Genomic DNA, 25,561 nt, shown 5'->3' on the forward strand with positions numbered 1-25,561 from the left:
CATCGCAGTGATAATGCCACGAGACAGAATGCTGTGCGCTAGCGCCAACGCCAGCATGCTTCCTCTCTCCTCACACACGCCGCCTGGTTCTCGGGCTTGTCACCATAACACATGCGACTCGTAATCCTATCTACAGTCATAAAGCAGGACAAATGCGCCGGTTTAATAGACTCGTCAGGTTGATTTATCACGCCTGTAATGCCTGGACGTGAGATATGGAGGCGCAGGGTTGGGGGGGTGGTACAGGCTCGGGACTGGAAGCAGCCTCAGTACGTCGAGCCCGCAGAGTTTGTTAGGGAGGTTGGAGAGTTCTGGAAACTGTTCTGGGATCAGCGGGGATCCTCACAGGACGTCCCAGGACGAGGCATTTGCAAAGGGAAGGTAAACTAAGAGACCCCACGCTGGCTAGTTCCCTGCCCCATGCTACCGACAACAGCAAGCTCCTTCAGAGAACCCACATTGTTTTCTTTCTCTGCACATCAATTTTCCATTTAAGCGACAAAATGTTACATGTCCCCGAGTCATTCGCGGCAATCCTCCGTTCGACCGGCGCCGACCCCCACGAGGGCCCCGACGCCCCGAATAAATACCCCGTTCACCCTCGGTCCCAGAGTCGGGGCGGCCCCGTGCCGTTTGAGGCAAAGAGGTTAAGAAGTGCTGTGAGGAGGGAGGCTATCGCCCCTCGCGCAGAGACGGGACGCGAGAAAGATTGATGGCCGGTGTCTGCGGCTTTGGGGAAAGCGCGAGAAGGAAGGAGAGAGAAAGAGTGAGAGAGAGGGGGAAGAGGAAGAGGAGAGGCGGTGAGAGACAGCGACCCAAACACAATCGCTCTTCCTTCTCTGGCAAACAAACACACATGGTGGGCCTGTAGCCCTTTGTCTTGCTGGCTGTCTAATCTGTACGGAGTGGACACCCCCACCCCACCTCCACCCCCACATGTCACTGCCTCCGTCTGGTGAGTCTAAGTCAGATAGAACCGGGCGTGACAAGGCTCCTGCCTTATCTCGGCTGGGAAGTTGTTCCTATTAGATCGGCTGCTGAACGGAGCCACGCTGTACCGGGGCGCCGGAACCGAGGGTCTCGGGGGCTTCGTCCGTCTCGGCCGGGAGGCTTCTGACAGAACCCGCCGTGCCTGCCCTAGCAATGGAGAAAAGGGTGAGGAAAATAATTACTGTCCACGGTAATATTGGTCGTCCAGTTGGGCTTTTTTCGCTTTTCTCCATTACTCCATATTTATCAAATTTATTGGCAGATGCCACATCAAAAGCCTGCGTGGATATTACAAAGAAAATCTGCCAGTTCCTGTAGTTCGATAATGCTGATAATGTTGCAATCCGTTTCTAACAGACACAGTAAACATGTCATTCTAATAACAACCACACAAAAATATGAGTGCAGTATTGTGTGCTCAGCACTGAGTCTTTGAAACCTTACTTGTCGGTACTCTGTTGAGACTTTTTTTTTTTTTTAATTTATCATTTTGAACAAATATGTAACGGTTTGATGAATGTGTAACATTTATGGCTATTCCTCCTCTACAGGTGCCTCTGTTTAAGCTGCTCAGACTGGGGCCTTGTCTGACATGCACGCACACACATCACCCCTTGCACACTCAGACCTTCGCAGGCACACGCTAGTGGGTTCTTCCGCCCCGGTAGATGACACAGAAATGGGTTCTTGACTTCATCCCAGCCCCTGGGACGCGTTCCCGTGCAGAGAGGAGTGCATGGCCTCTCTGCATTGCCTGAGCAGTGCCAGATCCTGCCAACGGCCCCTTACCCCCAACTCCCCTCCGTGCAGAAAGAACATCACTAGAGCTCCTCCAACTGGCGACAGGGGGTACTGCACCTCGAGGAGACCTGAGCCCAGCTTAGTGTGTTGAGGAAAGGAAAAGTTTTGAAAAGTACAAAACTCACCAGCTCAGAGGCTAAACCGCTTTGCTGGTTCAACAACACATGCGAATGTTAAACACACACTATCAGATTGGTTTCTCAGACACGTATTAATCCAAAACGACACTAAAACTGTGTAACTTAAAGAAAAAGATTCACTTTTATTTCATACTTCTCTATGAACAGGCTTATTTAATAGTTCACAATGAAACTATTTCCTGAAACTGATCAGCTGGTCTATGCTCCAGGACATATCATACTGAAACCATGTCTATTTGGAGGACATATCATACTGAATCCGTGTCTGTTTGGAGGACATATCATACTGAAACAGGGTCTGTTTGGAACGCATATCATATTGAAACAGGGTCTGTTTGGAATGCATATCATATTGAAACCATGTCTGTTTGAAACACATATCATACTGAAACTGTCTGTTTGGAACACATATCATACTGAATCCGTGTCTGTTTGGAGGACATATCATACTCAAACAGTGTCTGTTTGGAACACATATCATACTGAAACAGTGTCTGTTTGAAACACATATCATACTGAAACAGTGTCTGTTTGGAACACATATCATACTGAAACAGTGTCTGTTTGGAACACATATCATACTGAAACAGTGTCTGTTTGGAACACATATCATACTGAAACAGTGTCTGTTTGGAACACATATCATACTGAAACAGTGTCTGTTTGGAACACATATCATACTGAAACAGTGTCTGTTTGGAACACATATCATACTGAAACAGTGTCTGTTTGGAACACATATCATACTGAAATAGTGTCTGTTTGGAACACATATCATACTGAAACAGTGTCTGTTTGGAACACATATCATACTGAAACCGTGTTTGTTCAGAGTATAAGCGATAAAGTGCTCGCATGTCACTGCTTACTACCAAACATGAGTGTCGGTGGAGAGTTCACAACAGGAGCTTTTGTCGGAACCTCCCGGAGGAAACGCGTCAGGAATTTCCGTGCTTTGATATGGCAGTCATCAGCGCAGATGCCCCAGGCCTCTCCTGTTTCTCCAACGAGCCTCTTTGTGCGCCGGTGTTTAGATCCCACGCACCCCCCATCCCCCACTCCTCCGTGTTGTGAGAGAACCCATTTGTCGCGATGCTGACGGACGAGAGGACAAACGAAGGGCAACTCCCTACACTTCCTGGGAGGGTCGGAAGGTCGCCAGACTATGCCTGCTCTACCAATCAAAATCGGCCACTTCTCTTTAGCCGTGGGCTGTTTCGATCCGCCTCGTCGTGCGAGCACTCGGCGCTCTCCGCCCCAGACTGGCCGCACGCCCACGCCCAGCGAAGGTCACCCCCTTGCGACTGTAGTGAACGCCACCCCCAGCTGACTGAGTGCCAGGCTCGTGCACCGCTGTTAATTGTGCTTGTGGACTCGATTGGCGACGCCTGTCTCATAAATCAGCTCGTGACCCTGAGGTCGCCCCCCACCACTCCGAGAGCAACAGAACAAATGACAAATTTAAAGACCCCTGCAGCCTCTGAATGATAATGGTTTTCCTTCCCGCACTTTGGTTCGAAACCATTCCGGTCTTCCAAAGCTAAATTAAGACCATGCGGTGCTCAGCCTCCATGACGAGACTTCCCACAAAACCTCTCCGTGTGAGCGCGAGTTTCAACTCCGGAAGCCGAGCGAGGACGTGGTCCTTGATGGCGCTCCGACACCCTCTCGAGGCCTGTGAGTCCGGATAACCTTAAAAATAGCAAAGAGAGGCTTGACAGCCCTCGTATCTCATCTTAAGCGTTGCCCAAGATCCCACTTCATTCAGCAGACACCCAAGACTGTCGATGCCTCGCGGGTGCTGAGTGCTCACCCCTGCCCCCACCCTTGCGCCTCCTCCACTTAAATTCCGAGCTTATGAGCCTCTACACCGAAATTAGCACTAATCCTCTGTTGGGAACGCCGCCTGGAAGGTGCTTTGGGATGCAATTCCATACAGGCGGGGACACTGGGTATCCATACAGGGGCAGGATGGCGAGGAGGTTTATAAGGCTCTATGTCACTTCAACGATTCAATGGTAAAAAGCTATCAGCACAGCTGGAGTATGTGATGGGAGCTAGCAGTGAGATGAAGGTTAGGATTAAGGTTGGCGTTAGGGTTTAGAGTTAGTGTTAGGGCTAATGAAATCAGTTTGACCTTTGAGTGAAGACACATTGGATTCAATGCACATCCAACCTTTGATGTCAGCTCCATATTAAATAGCCTTGCTGTGAAATGGCTGAATTGGTTTCAATTGATTTGAATCAAATAAAGCGTTTTTGGGTTTTTTTCATGCGACTCAGCAGTAATGCTGGATGAAACCACAGTCATCTAGCACTCTTATAGCTATCTAAACTGGACAGTCACCAAAAAAGACAGTAGTTCAAGTTCACAAAACACTTCTTAAGTGATTTTCTTTCATTCTTTCATTTTTTTTGCCTTCCAGGTCAAATGGTCAGGGGATGCAGGATTAGCAGTAGGCTACATTAATCATACATTCATTTTTCCAAACAAAACAAAACACTTGCGTTCCGCTATCATGTACTAACCCTAATCTGAGTGAACTTTGAGCAGTCATGAACTGAACCCCAGCTGGTATTTCTGCTGGAGAGTGTCCGTATGCCAGACATGGGAAGAAGAAACCCTCTGATATTGGGCGGACATCCTCATCAAACTTATGTGACACCCCCCTCCCCCCAAACCCCCAACCGCCACATCAAAGACATGCAGCTGCGTCCTTGCACGGACCGAGTGGTTTCTGAACAGCCGGACGCGAGATGCTTGTCTGTGACACCTGCGAGGAGGGAAAAAGGAGTGTGTTTAAATCGAGGGAGTACAGGTGTTTCGCCTAGGCCAGAACTGACGGACAGGCATGTCAGAGCACAGCCGAGCGCTTGCGTTGAGCACAAAGGTCCCTGTTGTCTAACAGGGGTCTGGTCAGAGTGCGCGATGACGTCTCTGCCACACACCCCCGGCCCCCATCCCTGTCCAAGCGACACAGAATCCGCACAGGGTGCCCTTAGATGACCACCGAACAACCTAGGTTTCAAAGAGCACAGCCGTGCCTTTTCAGGACCTGCCTGTGACTGGTGGACCAGCCGCTTCCTGTCACCGCCGGTGGAGGGGGCCGTGCGGGCAGACGTCGTCGGCACCTGCGAAGGTAATCTCCTTCATGTGACTTTCATATGAAAGACTTTTATCAGACTACGGAATGAAAGTTAAAAAAAAAAAAAAAACGTCGCACATGTGAACTTATGTGGACTCTGATACGAAGACTGAAGTTTATTCTGCAGAGTGCCTCATAAGAAAGTAATTCAATTCGCGCTTCGCAGAGCTAAACGCAGATGCACTGTGATGGTCTAAAAGGGCGCGCTTCCTGAAGGTAATGCTTGTCTGTCTTTGTAATTGGATCTTCCTGCCTTTCAGCTCCATGAGATCGATCAGATGTGGTCGCCGCCTTCAACCAACCCAGATGCACAACTGCGCATCACGTCGCGGCTGCCCGGACAGTTAAGGCGTCTCTTTCATTCTTTTTGTTTTCTTTTTTAAATTATTATTATTATTGCTGGCATTATTTCTAGATTGATCTAAACTGTCCCACAGAGTGCGCGGAGGATTTGAAGGTGACCTGTCATGTAGGTCACCAGAGCCTGAACCAATTTACTCTTCATTCACGAGTGACATTAATGTGTGATGAAACGTACATTGGTAAAGACGCCAGATACTAGAGATAAATGCAGTGTTTCTGAGATCATATGCATTATCTATTGTTTTACATGCAAAAGTAGTAAATGCTGTCCTGTATGTTGGTAGGAGACGATGTGTTTGATGCTGTCCTTGCAGAAAATACCTTGTCATTTTCCTCTGTAGGGAAACGGGGTTTGCTATGGTGTGTGAAACCCTCGATGTTTCATTCTCTGAAATGTCATACGGATTGATTTTACACCTGAATTACAATTCTAATCAGTGGTGTAGAACCACGTGTTAAAACGCGCCGGCCCCTGGGCTATGACGAAATTGGACAAGGCCCAGGAAATTGTGTCTGCGACAGAAACAAGTGTTAGGTGATTGTTTACCTCATGTCTTTAAATTGCATTTCTTCCGTTTTAATCCCAGACCTGCTGAGTAGAGAGACCCCCCACCTCCCACACCCACCCCGCTTGCCACATTGATGCACACCATATGCAAATGTCACAACCTGATCCTGGGCGTCTCCGCGGAAACTCCAGGCGAAGTCAAGGGACACTCGGCAGCAGGTGACTCGCATTTTGACACTTGCAATTACAAGTCCTGCATCCAACAACATGGATGCAGAGGACTTGGAAAATGAGACGGGCTTGTATGAAAGGACGCGTGATATTATAACTCAATACACCGCCGCATTTTACACCTCAGTAAGCGACTTTAGCAAGACCACATGCTTCAGTTCGCAGTTAAAGGGAGAAAACGTAGTTCACTTATTTTTACGGCACTTTTATCCAGAGTGACTTGCATATCTATCGGCATGATGGCACGTCCGCACCCTGGGAACGGAACCCATGAACCGTTACCTGGGAACTGAACCTATGACCCATGACCTGAGACCCCAACCCATGGCCTCTGTGTTCTGAGCCTCTTGCTCTGCTTGGCCTAACAGGTGACCTGCAGGAGATGCGTGGGAGACATTTTCGCAGGCTGTGCGCATGCAGTGACTTCAGTGCTCTGTAAACAGAGAGAAGAAACGGCACGACGTATCTGATGTCCTCATTTCGAGGAGGCGCATTATCGTTAGTCAGCCGAGATGAAAACCTGCAGACTTGACACGACGGCCAGTGCTCGTACCCTTTATCTTCACACCGACAGAGCCTGAGGAATCCTAGAAGGCCCTGACATTCATTATGTTGGAAGTATGTGCAGCGCTCGAAGGATTAAGGCACTGAAATCCAGACATAGGACATTAGTCAAGACTGTCAGTATGAGGAGTGTTCCTAAGACCAGTTTCCAAATGCAGAACAGGACTCCAGTTAGTGGCTGGTCGGAATCTCACAGGCCTCTCTGCCATAACCAGATTAACTTGCTAGAACAGTCTAGTAGTCCTGTGAAAGTTGCGAAAACCTGACAGACAGGATTAAACAGTCCTACTATGGGTTTTAGAATGTCCCAACAAAATCTGTCATCCATCGGGTCTGCCATAGCAGCTTCACCAGAATTATTACCAAACACCTCGCCTGAATATTCATCAGAATCATCAATGATTAATTCATTCAATCAATTAATTATTTAATTACTTCATTCATTCATTCATTCATTCAATCATTCACCTCATGCACTCATGCACTTTCCTCATGAGATGTATTGGCAGATTATCAAAAGGAGAGAAATCCAATTTGCAGACATCATGCGAGCTTACAGCCAGTCCAGTGCCTGCCTGAACTCTGGTTGAAGCGGTTGTATGTTTATATGGAAAAGTCCCATAGCACCGAGAGAAACACGTGTACAGAAAACCCATGAGCTGTAACCAATTAGAGAAACCCGTTTCACGTAACGAAAACTCCAGGGCCTCTCCAGAGGCGCTTCTGTGGAGAGGGAACGGTGACATGCCGCTCCTCCGACCCTTCACCCTCGAGGGTCTGAACCGCAGGGGTACCGATGCCGGTGTATTGGTCGGACTCAAGGGTCCGGGCCTTCAAATGGTCTGAGTGCAGTTCTGGCTGCTGGTTCCCTGGACACAGGGACCCCTGAGTGTATGAGGACATGTCCCTGTGAGCTAGTGCAGCAGTCCATCCAATCAGCAATGTCGAAAGCACCCAGAGGAGCAAGACAGTAGAGCTGGTGGGGTGGTACTATGACGACGACCTCACTCTAACTCACAGATCAAGTTCTGAACAGCACTATTAGACTACAAGACTATTAGACTATTAAAGTGCAACTGTGAATTGGAGAGGTAAAGGTATTGTTACTTAAACAGAACAAAGACTCAGAACATAAAGCAGCCTACCCAAAATAACTTTAGTATGAGTAAGAAAGAATTCACTCAAAAAGCCTACTCAAGCACGGGGTTACCTTCAGGCTTAGTATAACGAGCACCTGTCAATGCAGGAAGTAAAGTGTGTTAGGTGGCATACTGCACTTTTTTAGGTCATTTAAAATTAAAATTAAATGGTAAAGTGTGAAAGTGGGAGGTATGGCTAACTGCAAACCAGTCCAAGTCTTACTGAAAGTGAATCACTAAAATCCACCTGGAGAAACACGCAAGTGGTCTTTCATCGTAAATACATTCAGTTACAGGTAAAATCTTAAAGGCTTAAAACTGAAATGTAAAACTGAAATGTACATTTCATGTACATTTTTAACTTGCAGCTGGGCAAATGACACTAGCTACTTCCTACTGCACAAAAGAGTACGTGAAACTGATCCGAATGGACCACGTTTATCGCGGCCACTGCCATGACAACGCTGGAGCTTCCGGATCCAGACCGCCCAAACCTAAGGTGAGTTGGTTCTGTTCTAACATCTAATGTCTAAACACACTGCAGCCCCTAAGCTCTGGTATTTGTGTTTATTATTATCATGTTGTTGCTGTTCTAGGTGCAGCAGAAAAAGTAAACATTCCAGTGCATCTGCTGTATGGAGCATGAAATGAAGATACAAATTCAGTTCAGTATGAATTGTGAAGCATCTGGATTACATATAACACTTTACTGATCCAAAAGAAAAGTGCATATATATGAAATATACATGTAATACTGACATTATTATATCATATATGATATAATAATGACATTAGCACTTGAACAGTGATCTATTGTTCATCACTGCTAGCAAGTACCATGTGATGTCAGCACTGGCTTCTTAGAAAACAGGCCTATGCCTCAACAGCCGGCAGTTTCCTGAAACACCGCTAGGGGGCAACAGTATTTTCCCCGTCTAAGGTGTATACATATTAACCACGAGATGGCGGCATAGCACATGCAAACGAGAACATCTTTCAATTACGGCAGTTTCATACAGCTCGCGTCCCATTTATCGGTCGCTGTGACACCGTCCGATGAATCGAATTTGACGGTATTGAATCTGATCTTAATTAGGCAGTATGTGTTTACCTAATTAAAGGTAAATGAACATTTTTCCCCACTAGACAGTTATTTGCACTGTGCGATGTAGAGTAATAAATAATGGCCTATATGATCAATATTTAGCATCCGGTGGGTGATAATTACTACTTCCTGGCACTTGTAAAACACAGTCGGCCCCACTATGAATTCGACTAACCATTTCTTTATTTGACTAACCCCTAATTTTGTATGACTAACCCATTACTTAATTCGACTAATCCCTACTGTATTTGAATAGCCCATTACTTTATTCGATGAATCCCAACTTTATTTGAATAGCCCCTACTTTATTCGACTAAACTCTTCTTCGTTTGACTAACCCCCTACTTTATTAATTTATTTCATTTGTATTTATTCATATCGCCCATCCAGTTCTTTTCCTGGCTGGAATCCTATTCCTAATGCTCTCCGGTACGCGTGTACTATTTCACTTCCAAACTCGAACTTTTATGAGTTCGAACACGCCACTCCCCCTCCGCCCACACACACACACACACACACACACACACACACACACACACACACACACACACACACACACACACACACACACACATATATATATATATATATATATATATATATATATATATATATATATATATATATATATATATATATATATATATATATCCACACACACTTACACAGTGATTTAACTTGCAGAGCATCTGATGAGATCAGCACTACGCGAAGACGGCGGGGGCCGTGATCCCTGAAGAACATCCCCAACTCTCCCTCTCTGTCCAAAAATAACATCCACGAAGCGCTCGACTCCCACTGCCTCCGTTAAGGACAGCGATACCAGCCTGGAGCCCATAACAGGCCCCTCGGGCCGCCTCTGCCCAGCCGACGACGTGGTAGCCTGCAGCTAAGACTGAGTTTAAACACAGTCCGCCTGCGATGACTGGCTGAAGCTGCTGACTGTAGTGCTCCGGTCACTCTCCATGGGTGTCACTTAGCAGAGAGAGGAACATGGACCCGCTGTTGCATCCATTTGCCCCTCCAAGGTGCGATCCCTTTAAGAAACCTAATTACTGGGCATGCGTGTTTTACCGCCGCGTTTGTCAAGCACACTGACGTTGAACAATACCAGAATTATCAGCAATATGGTTTGAAATATATTTGTAGTATCACTGTTTTCTAATTATTTTGATTTTTTAAAAATTCATTTGCTTCACTGGAACTGAGCTCACGTGCACCGACAGCAGTTGGTCACGTGTCAGAGGCGTGGGCTGACTTCTCCGCATAACCCGAGTGCTGCTTTCTGCTTAGACAGGTGTTGGACAGCTATCTGCAGCAAGCTGTTATATATACATAAACTATATATAAACTATTTTCAGACTACTTTCAAAAAGTGATGGAGACAAAATCTGCCATTTCAGAAAGTGGCGGGGACATGTCCCCAGTGTGCCTGGCGAAAATTACGCCTGTGCTCCTGTAGGTACGTACAACAGTGAGTGTACAAAGGTGAACACAATACTGTACAGGTGAGTGACAGCAGGAGATGCCTGGTACCTCAGTCAGGGTGCCATCAGTCACACCTGACATCTGGTAGTCAGTCTGTATATGTGTGTGTGTGTGTGTGTGTGTGTGTGTGTGTGTGTGTGTATTCTTTCAATTAGGCATTTTAGTCATGTTAGTTAAGGCCTAGCTAAGATAGCTTCCTGGTAGTCAGGGGGCCTCTCCACACTATGAGAGAAACAGTTATCTTTATCATTTGGAGAATTCCACATTTTCTGAGATAATTCTGCGAACTCAGACTGAACTCCTCAGTCATCACCCTGGGTGGCATGTTGGCTGCCAACCACACACTAAACCACCGCTTTCTCACACCATATGGCACAGGTACTAGTACCTCTGATATATTTTCACCAACATTACAACACTACGGTGAAGCTCACGAGGACGTCTGCAAGAGCGGCCTCTATCTGCTGCTCAGAACCTCAGTAACGGTGTGCCCCAGGGGTGATGTTTCGGTCCCTGCCATGTTTCTCCTGGAATGCTAAAGTAAGGAGCTCAGGGGACGTTTTCCAACACATTTGTTTGCAGATGGTGCAACTTCTTTTTTCCTCTGAGTCTACATCTTGAATCTTGAAAGTGTTTTTTTCTCACATAAACCTTTCAGAGAATTACATTGCACTGGTGACATTTGCACTGCGTGCATGTGTAATTTATTATGCATAATTATACATTTATTTTAATATAGCGTGACATGAAACATGTTTATCATGCGTTATGCTTGTTAAATGTTTGCTTCTGCTGCACCCAAATATACATTTGGGGATCAGTAAAGTGCGTATACCCGTAATGCACTCCTCGGGTAAGACTTCCCCAGTCTCTCAGCCACAGCTATACTCAAACAATAAACTTACCACACACTGCATGCCTTGATTGGCTCAGATTAACACTAACTCTAAATCATGGTTCAGAACCAAAATAGCAATTTCCATGAAACCTGGCCCCTAATCTACACGCACTGTGTTATTTCTTATCTATTTCACCATCTCTCTCCATCTGTGTGTAATTTTGTATCAGTGTCCATGTTAGCGTGAGGAGGAGGAACACCTTGTGCTTCCACAGCAGTATTTGACCAATTTTAGGTCAAAATGAAACAATCGGAGCATTCCAACACCAATAGAGTGTTGATGAGCTGTGCGCTGATTCCCACGCCAGTGAATAAAACAGTCCGGCATAGCTCGCTAAAAAGAAGAGTCAGGACGAACGCACAGAATTTAGAGACGACTGACTGCAGAGCCTTTTCGCATTTATATATTTATAACTGGTTTCCTGTTTAATCCGTTTAATGTCCTGTTTAATCAACGAAAAACTGAGCTGAATCTTAAATCGCAGCTCGAAGTAAGTCAGCATTTTCACAGTAGATGTAATCCGATAGTCCCGTTTACGACAGCTTTGTGGAATCTCAAGAGATCACGGAAGGCCATTCACTAATTCAGAATATGTAAAAGAACGTTTTATATTTCACAAATAAAAATGCCCTATGTTAATTTCGATAATAAAAACAAAATCCTAAAAATAAATTGCTACATTCTACAATCTACAAAAATGTATTTTTTGTCTTTTAGCCTGTAAATTGCTGCTATGAAGGAGGTGTGATTTTGTTAAAACAAGACAAAATGGGTCTTAAAATTTGGGTTGCTGACCTGCGCTAATGCAAATATATTTTAAGATGGGACAGTGTCTCTTGGGTTAGTGTTTTCAGAAAATGGTCACCAAAGAGGGGAAAAAACAGGTAGTGAAAACAGGTAGTTAAGATGCTGACAGGAAAATAAAAAACTTATCTTCCTATTTTACACTTGCAGGAAATGTCATCTACGTGAGAATATGCACAATTAATACATTATCAAACTACTGAACATAGTTATACTGTATTTTGCCAACACTACAACAACTACTAGCAACACAAATAAATAATAATAATAATAATAATAATAATAATAATAATAATAATAAACGTGTATGCTGCCATAAGGTGATGATGCAATACAAAAGCATGTAGGTTAGTATTGTAAGAAAAAAATGTTAAGTAGACTGCATTCGTATGCATTTTTTTATAAAGATCGACCACATGCGTTGATCATCAATCCAGTGGTAAACTCAGAGTTTATGAGTAAATGACAAAGCACTTTTGTACGCCGCTCTGGATAAGCGCGTCTGCTAAATGCCGTAAATGTAAACGGTAAACCCACACGACTAAGAAAGCACCGGCACGCGGGCTCTTATCGGCCAGCTCGCCTTGGCGATGACGTCAGCGTTACCCCGGAACGCGCATGCGCTCTTCAGTCGCGTTGAGCCCGGAACGCGCATGCGCTCTTCGGTCACTTCGAGCCTGGCGAAATCCGGAGCGCGTCTGCCTGCGATTTCCAGCGGGACTCCTGTTGCGCACAAGGAGCCAGCCAGCTATCGGTCAAGCACATGACCCGCTTAATCCCGGAGCCCTCCTCTCCAGCAAGGACCGTAAGATAATCGCGTCTAAAGTGCGAGAAGAAGCGGTCGTTTCCCCTGGAGTCGAGCTGCAGTTCATCCCCTTAGCGCTGTCGAGGATGAGGTTGCCTAACAGCAGAGGATGCCCGACGGAGGAAGATGGGAGAAAGGAGCTGGCTCTCCCTTTTAGAAACCCCTTCGTGCACGACTTGAGGTTTACTCCGTTTCAGAAACTCAAGGTAAGCCAGGCGTTTTGACAAGCAATAGCGGCGCTTCTGCAACTTGACAAGATAAACTGGGCAGCGTGCGATGCTGCCACCTAACGGTGGCATCTTTAATCGGTATGTGCCCCGCTATTATAAATCTATATAATATAACATAATATGATAATTAGTATTCGCATCCTTCGTGAGTATGAGCTGCGCTAACCTGTGAGCTCAGATGTGCATGCAGCACATGATTGTTTTGGTTGGAGAGCTATCCGAGGCTACTTAATTTGTTTGGCTGGTAAGTGCATGCAGTCCTACTTCTGCTACATGTTTCTCGCCTGTTAAAGGTAGATTCAACCTGTCCAGGCTTTGAGTTCGTGTGTGTTTAACTGCCATACGAGTGTATCTTCGGATCCCAGCGGCAGCGGAATTTGGACAGTCGATGCTTACTGAACCTCAGCGTACTTTGAATAGCTGCTTGCCTCTCTTTATCAAATCAGAAACGTGGAAACATAAAGTCAGAAATATGGCTGGATGTTTGTCCACACCACGCTTGCTTTGACTACGGCCTTTCATGTAGCTAACGGGCGATATAACCTCACCAGGAACTCCCTTGAGGGATAGCGAAACCAAAACTGAGCTCTACTAAACATAAACAGATCGTTAATTGGCTGGGGATGTATTATTTATTCAATTAATCTTTCTGTATATCTAGATTTAGCCCTCGTATATGGTTCAGGAGGCTGGGAGTAGTTATTTCTGTGTGCTTGTCTGTTAAGATAAGCTAAGCTAGTTAGCGACGGTTAGCTTGGAGACCTTGTCTAGTTTTATGGTATCGCAGCAGTTTAACGCTTCTTTGATTCTGATTACCCAGATTAAAATGTCACTGACGGTATTTATCTGGGTCAGACGTATGCCGTCGGAGGACACTAGACTCCGGTAATGTTTTATTCGCAGGATAGTAGCTAGGTTTACCGTGTAGCTGTTTGAAACGGGCAGTAAGCGTGATTAATGTAGGTAACCGGGGTGCCATTAATTACGACAACTTCACAGCGGAACTCGTTTGCTTGTTCAGCGAGTGGGAATATGCTAGCTGCTGCTCTTATTGTAAGTGCCTTTGGAAAGCAAGTGTGCAAATAAGGTTTCTTTCAGAGGGTAGAAGAGTCGGAGATGTGGAGCTGATCACTTTGACTACAGGGATACTGACTGACAAGCCGCCGCTCTTCTGATCTGTCCATATTCACTCAAGGACGTACGATAAGAAATATTTGAGTTCAACGGTGCATGCAAAAACAATAACACAAAATGTTCAGGTCGGACACGGAACCCTGCGCTGGACTGAAGTTCTGAGATGATTTAGTTTGGCGTTCGTTGACTTTATGATCCGACTTGTCATTACGTCTGATACACACCCACCCGTAGTGAAGAGGGTAACACATTAGCGACTTAAATATAAAATTGGGACACAGACTAGCTAAGCACTGCTGTAGCTGTAGGATGACGACAAAACTGGCATCTTTTGAGCGTTGCTTTCTGAATTGTCCTGTATAGTCACGCAGGTCACCATGTAACACGCAAGTGTCAGTTATCGCAGAGATGTTCATATCAAGAGCTCACATTTTGGGTTTTCGCTCACATCTCTGCCACGTTCCTGGAAACACTGAGTGTGTGGTAGCAGGCCGAGACAAAGCACAGTGTCAGTTTTCCAGGAATGGTTGCCTTGTGCAGTTCTATGCCTTTTATACCCTAATTCCTTTGACTGGAACAATGCAAAAGGGCTCAGATGTCTACATGACGTAATGTGGAAGTACCTATGACTTATTTACACAGTATGGATATTTAATAAATTAAAGAGTTTGGAGTTTGGTAGTCATTCCTGTGAGTTGTGCTTTTCTTTCCTATCCGGTGTTCTTCCATTGCATTGTGCTCCACTGTAGAGCACAGACTCCAGACGCTTCTTCTGGAACTCTCTCAGCAAACATCCCATACTTTCACACTCTTTGGTAAAAATCAATGTGAGGTAACACAAATGGATCTGCCAGAATCTCATATTTACTTGTGAACCAGACATTAGGATATGGTAAATGAACGCATGTTCTATACCAGGCCAAAAGTAGGCAGTTTCACATACTTTGATTTTTCTTTGGACCGACACAAAATCAGCACTGATCACTGCATATTGATTTTCTACTATTTATGTACAGCTTGAGATGGGTACATTTTGTTTCATCGTAGAGCTCCACACAGCACACTGTTTCGCTTAGCCCCTCCTTGACCTCACACACAGGCAATGCAGCCGTACGCAAATGCCTCGCCCTGCGGAACACTGAATCAAAACATGAGAGGAAGCATTATAGCAATGTTGGCTAATGGAGAAAGAGGATTTGGAAGAGAGAGCAGTAATATTAGCTAATGGAGATAGAGGGTGTGGAAAAGGGAACAATAATGTTGGCTAATGGAGGAGGGGAGGAGAGCAGCAGGCAACCTGCTGCTGTGGGAGAGCCCCAGCTGGGGCAGCAGGGGCAGGTGGGGGGCAGGGGGGGTTAAAGGGAATCTTGGATGATCAGATCACAGTGGGACAGCACTAAATACAGGAGTAAACAACCACCATTGTGATTTGATCACTCAAACCGCATGCCAAGATGATCAGGGACACATTTGACTACATATGTTTGTAGTGTAAATGCTAGTGAGTCCTGATACGTCTCTAACGTGATAGTAATGCAGTCTGGACACCTTGGAGATGCATGAGGTGTAAACAGTGATGTCTCAGATGTTCACATGTGATCCCAGGAATTTTTCATTTTAAGCACGTCCTCGGAGATGTAGAATGTCTTCTGTGCTTTGTAGACGGGACAACCTCTCAAGCAACCCCTCAAGTTCTGTGGGAATCACTGCTGGGCCAGATGTTGCTGCTAGATGTTAACAATTTTCAGAGCACTGTGATTTTAAATAGTTGTGGCCAGATGATGGAATGTTTTTGTGAAAAACTCATATGGTCGTTTATTCCTGTAAAAGGAATTTTGTTTTTTTTTGGGGTTTTTTTTGTTGTTGTCCATCACTTTTTCAAAACTTTACATGGTAGATGCAACACCTGGTTTCTCCAGTAGGCAGTGTGTTAATTCAGATTTAATGAATTAAGCTATTAAATGTGTTGAATGAACAGAAATAATGGATTTCAGAGGGATCTAATTATCTGTGCAACACTGGTGGACGGTAGCACCATGTAATGTTGTTTTGGATCCCCCCACAACCCCCCCTTCCGCCCCTTCCCCCAGATGTTACCCGCCTCTTGTATGAGGTTGAGCACCGATTAACATGAATGGCTCCACCATTCTTAGGCTCGCTTGATTCTGTCTTTATTTCTTTGTTTCTAAGCAGTTCCAGATCGCTGTCCTATTAAGAACAATAAGGGCCATTAAAAAAGAACGTAGACTCTTTCCCCTATAGAGCCATTAGTGCTGGGTAGGGATGTTTCAAATGCTCAAAGGCATTCCCTCAGGGATGTTTTTAAAAGCTCCTAAAATTTTGTAAACTGTTCTCTCCAATTGAATCATTTTACTTTAAAAACAGTCTTGTGGAGAGTTTTCAAAAAATGTAATAATTTATTCTAGGAACAGGCAAAGGATTATCGATGCAATCAACTAAACTAATTGTCGATTAGTTGATGACATCAAGGGTTTCTGGCCCTTTTTTTTTCTCTTCTTCATGCTGAATTGGAATCCTCTGACATGTACGATTTAGGCCTCCCGCTTACTGCAGTGAAGTGAAGAACACCGTGACGGCCAGAAATGTCCAGAGTGCTCGAGCACTTGCCTCTTAACTCGCTGCATTTGCGGAGCTGCCCTGCCTGGTGTGGGAGCACGTCAGTTACGCTGGAGCGTCTACAGAGGAGGCTCATCTCCATAAATTAGTTAATTAGTTAGCTAGAGCATGGTTATTTTTGAAGCCAGCTGTTACTTTGTTATGAGTTGTAACATTTTCTGTTTTGAAATCCGTTTTTTCTTGATAAGTGAATTGTTAGTCGTTGAACATAGTAGCACATGGATGGGCAAATCGGTAACACCAAGGATGTCTGAAGTAACTTAATTCATGGGTATGGATGGAAAATGTTCTGGGAATGAGCACAAACTTTACAGTATTCCCATGGGAACGGTAATAATTCCTAACGTAGCGGTGTGAGTACAGTCTTCCATATAGTTTAATCCCAAACATTCTGTTTCTGTACTGAAACTCTGCCTGAATGTTAGTGTTTTAATGTACCTCAAACTTACAATCTTAAACACTGCATCGTTGTCATAGCGATGCTATCGGTTCGAGAAGGCATCGGCGCCAAGTGCACAAGTTTAGAGAACACCAGAGAACCTGATGTTTTCTAAGTCGTGACGAATCCTGCAAGTCCTCTGTGTGCGTGCCCAGTGTGGGTTGCATTCGAAAGAATTTAAACAATTTCTAGGTTGGTTTCATCTTGTTCCAACTTGACTTTCGGGGAGGGAAAAAAAAGCAATAGCTGCATTAACTGGTATTCCCATTTATCACGCAGCTGGACTTGCAGAGGGGCAACATTTTTGTTTCTAATCCTTTTTGTTATGCATTTCAACATCTACATGGGATTCCATAATCAAGAACAAATACACGGCTTGAACGTTGACTTTTGAATTAATTGGAGGGTTGAAGTGACGTTGCTCTTTCCATTACAAATGTCTCATCAAATGCTGTCGGCCCTCATTCTTTCCTGCCTCGGCCTGTTTACTTCTTTGGCGTGAGATGGATGCTTTGACTTGTCTGATAAATCCGCATCCGTTAGCTTTTATTTTATTGCTGCTACTTAATGCTTGGTTTTATATTTAAAAATCAAAATGCATATTCTTCTTCCTTTTGTATCGGCAGGAAAATTCATTAAAAGACTTTTTTTTTTAACGAAGTGTTTTATCTTTTGTCGTCTTTGTTAGTTAGCACATGCATTCCTAAAAACCTCAATCTGTATTTAAAAGCTGGCAGCCAAATAAGAACCATCGAGTAATTGCACGGTCCATCCGAATAGTCGATTATTCACCCCAGCAATCGATGGATTATTCATCAATCAGAGCAGTCATCAGTTGCAGCCTTTCTGGAAAATACGTTAGGCTGCACAGCTGTTGCAGAAGACGGATTGCGCACGGTCCGTTTGGGTTGACCCCGTGGCCATCACAAACGACCCAGCTCACAGCAGCGAGAGACCTGCACCAGAGCTTGTCAGGGTTGACCTCTGTCTGTCTGCTTCGTTCCAGCATCTGAAATGGCAGTAAGGTGGGGTGAGGGGTAGGTAGCACGGCTGGCAGAGAGGTGACACTTGGAGCTGGGCCCACCCTCCGCTGCTCCTCATTGGTGCACAAGCGACTATGTGACACAGAAGCATGCCAGTGATCGATGACGTCTGGCCTGGGCATCTGGAAACGTCACCGATTAGATCTGAAAGGGTCCACCTTGTTACTTGGTCTCATTCTAACGAATTCCTGCTATCTCTTCTCGCCTCGGTTCTGAACGGACTCTGAAACACAAAAAATGCTGCACTGACAACCTATACTAAAACCACTATTATTTATCTGCAGTTGTTGCTATATTTATGTAATACTGACCTGCAAAAGATATTGGTGCTCTGTACCTGGTTTACACTTGGCAAAACCTCTTTGTGTTAGTCTTCTATTATTAGAAGGTCGATGTGGGTAATTGTACTGCGCACCACCTCGCATACCTGAGCACGCTCGTTTGGCACGCCACCTCACACACCTGAACACACAAACTCTTGGCAAACACCTGCTCGTGACTTAAACTCTCTCTCAACAGTGGACTGTATGCTCAGTGCGTCCCAGCTGAGTACAGGATGGAATAACGTCCCAGGTTATTTACCTGTTTATTCATTCCAAAGAATTCTGCTCACCTCTGCAGCATTTCGCCGCAGAAGCTGCGCGGCCGCGTTTGTCTGGGGGTGCAGCCACTGAGCCCAAACCACTGTTTTCAGACTGCAGCCAACAGGCCAGACTGGTCCTGCGCGACTCTGCTAGGGCTCCACAGTAAAGCACTCATCAGCACTGGTTACAGTGTGGGACGTCTGGGAAGTCCGTATCGTCCTGCCTGTTCTCCGATGCTCCTCGTGAGTGTTCCACAGGCATGTTGATGGCTCTCAGCTTTCACCTGATCCAAGAATGAAGTTTGTTCAGAGTAATGATGGCCAGTCTACCAGTGTTCCTCCGAGGGGTTTACCAGAATGGTGGTATACTGCTAGCCGGTTATTTTATTTGCAGCATATAATTATAAGCTCTGTCATGTTTTGCCTACATTCAGTCCTAAAGCCTGGCGGGGACCTTTTTATTCTGGGTTTTAATCGTGCTCGGTCCTGTGTTGTCCCACTGTTCCGCACACCTCTGCCATCAGCTGGCTTTCGACAGCAGAAACCGTCAAGGCAAACACGAGTCTCTCAACCCGCTGCTTTCAGCGCTATCAGCTCATGACTGTGTCCGGGTGACGATAGTAGTAAGGTAAATATTGACTTGAGATAACCACGGTGCACTTAATGGTAGTTGGTAGATAAATAGCTTAAGTAAACAGCTGGCTGATTGGCTGTAGTGGCTATACTAGACACCAGCAGAGCACCGGAGCTCCTCACGCCGCCTGGGTCTGGGTTTCTGTTAACCCTTTCATTGTGAGGCCTCTACGGTGTCTCCCTGTAGACCTTTGTTGACCGTTAGGTTTTAGTCACATCTGGACCATGCGTGATTAACGAGTCACGGTCGCAGGGTTGAGGCTCGTGCCACCGGGTCACCTCTCGGGGATTGGTGGCTCACGGCCCTGCCCCCTCTTACCTACTGGCCAGCTCCCGGGTCTGCCGTGCTGGGATTGGTGGCTCATTTCCTGTCTGTGTGTGTGTGTGTGTGTGTGTGTCTGCAGATTGCGGTGATGACCCTGACCGTCTTTCCCGTGCGGCTGTGCGTGGCGGCCTTCATGATGCTGCTGGCGTGGCCCTTTGCCTTCGTCGCCTCCGTGGGGCGCTCCGAGACAGCCGTGGAGGCGCAGTGCTTATGGAGGAGGTGGGGTGGGGCCACTACACCTGTTAACCTTCAACTAACCGACTCTTCCATCCGGCTTCCCGTCCAACGGCCCCAGCCTGGATGCACGGAGGAATCTACTGCTGCCAGGACACCTGTTCCTCCCCTCTCCACCCCTCTCCGCTCCTCTCCTCCTCTCCATCCCTCCTCTCTCCTCTCCTCTTCCTTGATCCTCCAGCCGGCCCTCAGACGGACATGGACACACACACACACACACACACACACACACAAATATGCACCCAAGCTGTACTGCATCTAAGGCCTTCATCATAACCATGATCACATGCCTCTCTTTTCCAAAGTAAGAACATGGGCTTTACCGACACACAAGGCGTATGTTAATGAGCACGTGTGGTATGTTAATGACCCCTTTTCTACAGATCTGCTCTTAGAACCGCCCTGTACGTCAGAGGCAGTCAACTCTGGATCGCCAAGCCAACCTCACCCTGGGTTTGATCACCTCTGAGGCATTCGATCATCTCCACAGTCCACATATCACACACTGTCAACTTCCTCTTTGTTTAGGCATCAGGTGTGACGACAGTGTTGGATTAAGCACCGGTGGCTCTCAAATCCAGGGCTGGTTTTAGGCCAGTGTAATACCCCTGTCCTGTCTGATGAACCTGGCGTGTCACTTTGTTCGGTGCTGTGCTGGGCGGGGCTTTGATGGCGCGTCCCGTGTCCTGCTCCCGCAGGGTGGTGGACGTGCTCTTGCGCGCCATCATGCGGCTCATGTGGTTCGCCGGGGGCTTCCACTGGATCCGCGTGAAGGGGAGGCAGGCGCTGGGTGCTCAAGCCCCCATCCTCACCCTGGGCCCACACTCGTCATACTTCGACGCCATCCCCGTCACCATGACGATGGCTTCCATCGTCATGAAGGCAGAGAGCAAGGACATCCCGCTCTGGGGAAGTGAGTACCACGTGTGTGTGTACACACACACACACACACACACACACACACAGACCCAACTCTTAGGGAGGACGTGTGTGCATTCTGCAGTCGTGTGTGTATTCAGGAGTCACACATGTACACGCACTCGCGCGCACACATGCATGCACGCCCGTAGAAATGATAAATCCAGTGCCTTCCTCAGCAGTGGTACACGTGGTCTACTACGAAAATACGCATCTCAAATGCTTCTTTTCTCCCCTTTCTACTAGGAAAGTAATCTGTACCAAATTGCGCAAGGTTGATATGAATCTTTTGTTTGTTAGTTTGGTCCCGAACATTTAATCACCAGTCATGTCACATTTACTCCTCCACTCTCTTGGTACAGCTGTGTATGCACCAGACGTTTTTAAGGGTCGAAAAACATTTACTGGTCACCCAGTCAGGAGCCGTCAGGGGCGTCGTTAAAGGCCCTGGTGAGGCGCTCTCGTCAGGCTGCTTTTTTCTGTGGTTTGAGAGCCAGTGACGGCTGGCGTGAGTGTGCGATGAGCAGTGTTTGGGGGCGAGGCGCACACGGTTATTTTAAAACTCTCCAAGGCATTTCCAAGGTTTCCAGAGTTACGTCCTTTAGTGATTCCAGAAGTGTTCCCTCTACTCTGCTTCCCTCGTTATGTGCCCATTGTGTGTGTCATCGTTCCCCACCACCACCCAGCCGTTCTGGGGCGGGGCCGATGGTGAACAGTCAGGGACGGTGAACCTCCCCAGACCCAGAGGGCCGTTGGAGAGAGAGAGGGAGAGAGAGAACGAGATCGTCGGTTCACGCGGTTGTCTCAGTAATGCGTCTCAACAGCTCCCGAGGGGAAGTGAAACAGGACAGAGAGCTTCTGTACTCTGCCTTTCACCACGAAGGACACGAGCTGCTTCGCTGCCACACACACGCTGATTGTGTGTGTGTGTGACGAGGCCGCAGTTTAGGATGGATTCACTTGCAAATCGTGAATCTTGAGCAGCACTTTGATTCAAGATTGCCATGTTGAAAGAAAGTCGATTTTTGTTTTCAAATAAGTCAAACGGTGCTGACACAAGTCTGCCCGATAAAAGCGCTGCAACTGGGCGCAGCGTGCGGCAAGGCTGCGTGAGGGTTCGGTCCCAAGAGAGCCGTGATGTGGGGAAAAATGAATGAGCTGGCTTCAGGTGTGTCTGAGGAAGCAGGCCGGTAACCCGGCCGGCACTCTCCAGGCTGTTTTGTGCTTGTGGGGTCTCCGATTTGGAACTGCCAAGTACCAAGTTGCAGTGGGAAAAAAGACATTAAAAGTGTCTTTAGGCGCAAAGTTTAAAAAAAAGACCTACTGGCAGCCAGTCCTGCTTGTCATGCGGTGATGTGTCCCATGCTGTCTCCCTGTCCCGCAGCCTTGATCAAGTACATCCGACCCGTGTTTGTGTCAAGGTCGGACCAGGACTCCAGGAGGAAGACTGTGGAGGAGATCAAGCGAAGAGCGCACTCTGGAGGGAAGTGGCCGCAGGTTAGAGTCAAACCCCCAAGCCCCGCCCACCGCCAGTTTAAGGTCGCGGCTAGTGGGCTTTTCTCATTGGACGTCTTGTATCGGGTCGGGCAGGTTTTTTAGCTTTACGTACAGCGAATGCCTCTCCTAATGACACGTCTGGGATTTGATTCTAAGAGCGTTTTCCCGTGTGCGGCTTAAGCAATACTTAAGCTAATTTTTACAGTTTTTTTCCTATGTTGTGTTAATATTTTATCTATTTAAAGTTTTTAATGAAAGCATTTCAGGAAAACACTGCTTTGTGTTTGTGTGTGTAACAATGAAAAAGTATAAAAATACGATTGCACAAATGACAAATACGAAAGGCACACGGCATGTTTCTGTGGCGTTGCTAACTCTTTGGCCTTTACAGATAATGATCTTTCCAGAGGGAACGTGTACCAATCGGTCCTGTCTGATCACATTTAAACCAGGTTGGTATGTGTTGTGCACTGTGTGTGTGTGTGTGTGTGTGTGTGTGTGTGTGTGTGTGTGTGTGTGTGCGCGCGCGCGCTCTGTTCTTGGCCCACTTGTGCTTCCTGCTAATCCGTGTGTACGGTACTGCTGATCCGTGTGTGTCTGCATATGCGCCAGTCCAGGTCTCGTGCACTGCAGTGATCAGAGACCTACCTCTCTCTCCCCATTCAGGCGCCTTTATCCCCGCCGTTCCTGTACAGCCCGTCGTGATCCGCTACCCCAACCCACTGGTAAGCAATCGCATGTGAAGGAGGCGCACAGACACCTGCAGCGTGCGGGGCTTCGCCGCAGAGACCGCTCAGACGAGCTCGTCCAAACTGTCACGCATGGCTTACTCTGAGAAGCGATTGGCTCCACACACACTGCGAGCGGGGCTCTCAGGACACGGTTAAACAAACTTATCTCTCCAGGGCAGAACTTAGGAACACGTTAGTCATGTAGCCATCATTCTTCTGGTAGTGCAGAGTGTTGTCTGAATGCACAAGAGGAAATCTCTTAATGTTGTCAAATTCTGTTAAAAACGCCTTTGTATTCTGGGTGGAGATCTACTGTAATCTGGGTAAATTATTTATAGTTATGATGTTATAATTATACCATTATAATAACATTATAGACTTACAGTAGGCGTGATGGAGTTGGAACAGAATCAGTCATGGACGGTTTGCGGACCTTACTACTAGATTGTGGGATACACACACACACACACACACCACTTGCACTTGCACATTTATTTTGCATAGTATCTATTTTCCACTGCAGACAGATTCCAGCTTTGCATGTTCATTTGCATTGTGAGTTATATTTGGAGAGCGCCACTTAGAATAATGTTTATTTTCATCTAGGCTGTTCAGAACCAAAGCAGCTTACGGATACACCCGGGAATCATGACCTCCATCCGAATCTTTCCAGGCCATGCGCAACTTTGCCCCCTTAGCTGGTTGACATGTACAAAAAAAAATATCACACTCTCATCTATGCACGCTAATAGGCTGCATGTCATCACTACCAAAATCTCTGTGCAGTCACTCCACGGCTAGCTGAATAGCTGTGTAGGCACCGATGATTGATTAAACTCAGTGACTTAAATACTGGTGGAGCCTGTTTGTGTGAATTGTGGTTGTGTCTCCCTCCTTAGGACACCATCACCTGGACGTGGCAAGGTCCTGGAGCGTGAGTACTTTCATAAGAATCTAAACTATTGAATGCACCTTTAACCTCTGCTAAGCCCAGGTTTAACCCACTGGACTCGCCTTCCCTTACTGCACAGGCTTGGCCTAAACTACTGAATGTGTTTTTACCGCCTGCTACTGCAGACTTTAAACTACTGAGCACACCTTTAATCGCTGACAAGGCCAGGTTTAAACTACTGAATGAATGTTTAGCTCCTGCTAAACATAGGAATGAGCTACTAAGTGCACCTTTAATTTCTGCTGGAGCTAAAGAAAAGGAAAAATCCAGGCCTCGGCCTGCTGCTTTTTGTCTGGCCTTAAGTGCTCGCTTTGCACGAGAGTGCTGCAGTGCTGCGCATCTGTGCTAGCCCGCTAAACCAGCCCTTCTCACCGTGTCGGGGTCTGTCTGAGGTAGTAGGTTCCCAGCTGGTAAAAGCCAAAGGCAAAAGGCTTTAACCAGAAACAAAGAAGTGCCTCAGCGAACATTTAATTTCTTTTCCACCTCTCCAAAGGAACACCAAGGCCTGATTTCTCTCCGTTTGGTCAATTCTTCCGAATGTTAAAACTCCAAAGTCCCCGATATTGCTAACTGCTGGCTTGGTTAATGTGGCGTCTGTTTTGGTAGTGTCCTGTATAAACAAGGTGTCCTCATTTTTAAAGATGACAGCTCGCCTAACTGTATCTCTGCCTCTTTGCCAGGTTTAAGATCCTGTGGCTTACCCTCTGCCAGCTTCACAATGAGTTTGAGATCGAGGTGAGTGTCCTGCCTTCTCCAGACAGACGTCGTTTGGTAGTTTTCATTATGACATTTGCCCTCTGCAGTGCCTATATTGTGGAAATCTGTCAACATCCAGACCAATTGCAGGTGCCCCTGAGGAATGTTCTGTGGAAAGTTGGGACAAATCAAGGTGTTTTTAAAATGGTGTGAACACTTCTGCTTAAAATTGATGTTGTCCGGACCTTTAACTGTGTCCTTTTGTGTGTTCAGTGGTGTGTCTCGTACACCACGTTTGGATATTTAGGCAGGATGATGGAGCACTGTTGCGCGTGCACACACACCGATTAACTGTAACTAGTGGTTGTGGGTCTCTTTCTGATTGGACTTGTTTTCTGACACCTGTGTCTCTACAATATTTGCCCCCTCGTTACCATGTTCACAGTCTGCCTCCATGTGCTTGTGTGATAGGACCAGTAATTAACAGTAATTGTCTCTGCACCTTCCGGATGTTAAATATCACAGT

The 25,561-nt window shown here is 46.4% G+C and overlaps 1 protein-coding gene and 1 long non-coding RNA gene across 2 annotated transcripts in view; one reads left to right on the top strand and one right to left on the bottom strand.

The window, feature by feature from the left end:
- Nucleotides 1–139: 139 nt before the first annotated feature.
- On the bottom strand, nt 140–10,002 carry LOC145651215 (uncharacterized). The gene is made up of 2 exons (XR_014117022.1): nt 9,653–10,002; nt 140–1,137 (listed from the first exon to the last, which is right to left on the bottom strand). It is a non-coding gene; the product is annotated as an uncharacterized LOC145651215 (long non-coding RNA).
- A 2,787-nt stretch (nt 10,003–12,789) lies between these two features.
- The window catches only part of LOC113587623 (lysophosphatidylcholine acyltransferase 1), a 23,925-nt gene continuing 11,153 nt past the window's right edge, over nt 12,790–25,561 (top strand). Inside the window, exons 1-8 of the mRNA XM_035530841.2 lie at nt 12,790–13,189; nt 20,087–20,226; nt 20,940–21,154; nt 22,544–22,656; nt 23,048–23,108; nt 23,323–23,381; nt 24,287–24,321; nt 25,020–25,074. Of these exons, the coding sequence (XP_035386734.2) occupies nt 12,797–13,189; nt 20,087–20,226; nt 20,940–21,154; nt 22,544–22,656; nt 23,048–23,108; nt 23,323–23,381; nt 24,287–24,321; nt 25,020–25,074 (1,071 nt within the window). The 5' untranslated portion in view covers nt 12,790–12,796. The remainder of the gene's footprint in view (nt 13,190–20,086; nt 20,227–20,939; nt 21,155–22,543; nt 22,657–23,047; nt 23,109–23,322; nt 23,382–24,286; nt 24,322–25,019; nt 25,075–25,561) is intronic.

Source organism: Electrophorus electricus, chromosome 14, assembly GCF_041902795.1.
Source record: "Electrophorus electricus isolate QZ-2024a chromosome 14, ASM4190279v1, whole genome shotgun sequence".
In the NCBI taxonomy this organism is placed as follows: Eukaryota; Metazoa; Chordata; class Actinopteri; order Gymnotiformes; family Gymnotidae; genus Electrophorus; species Electrophorus electricus.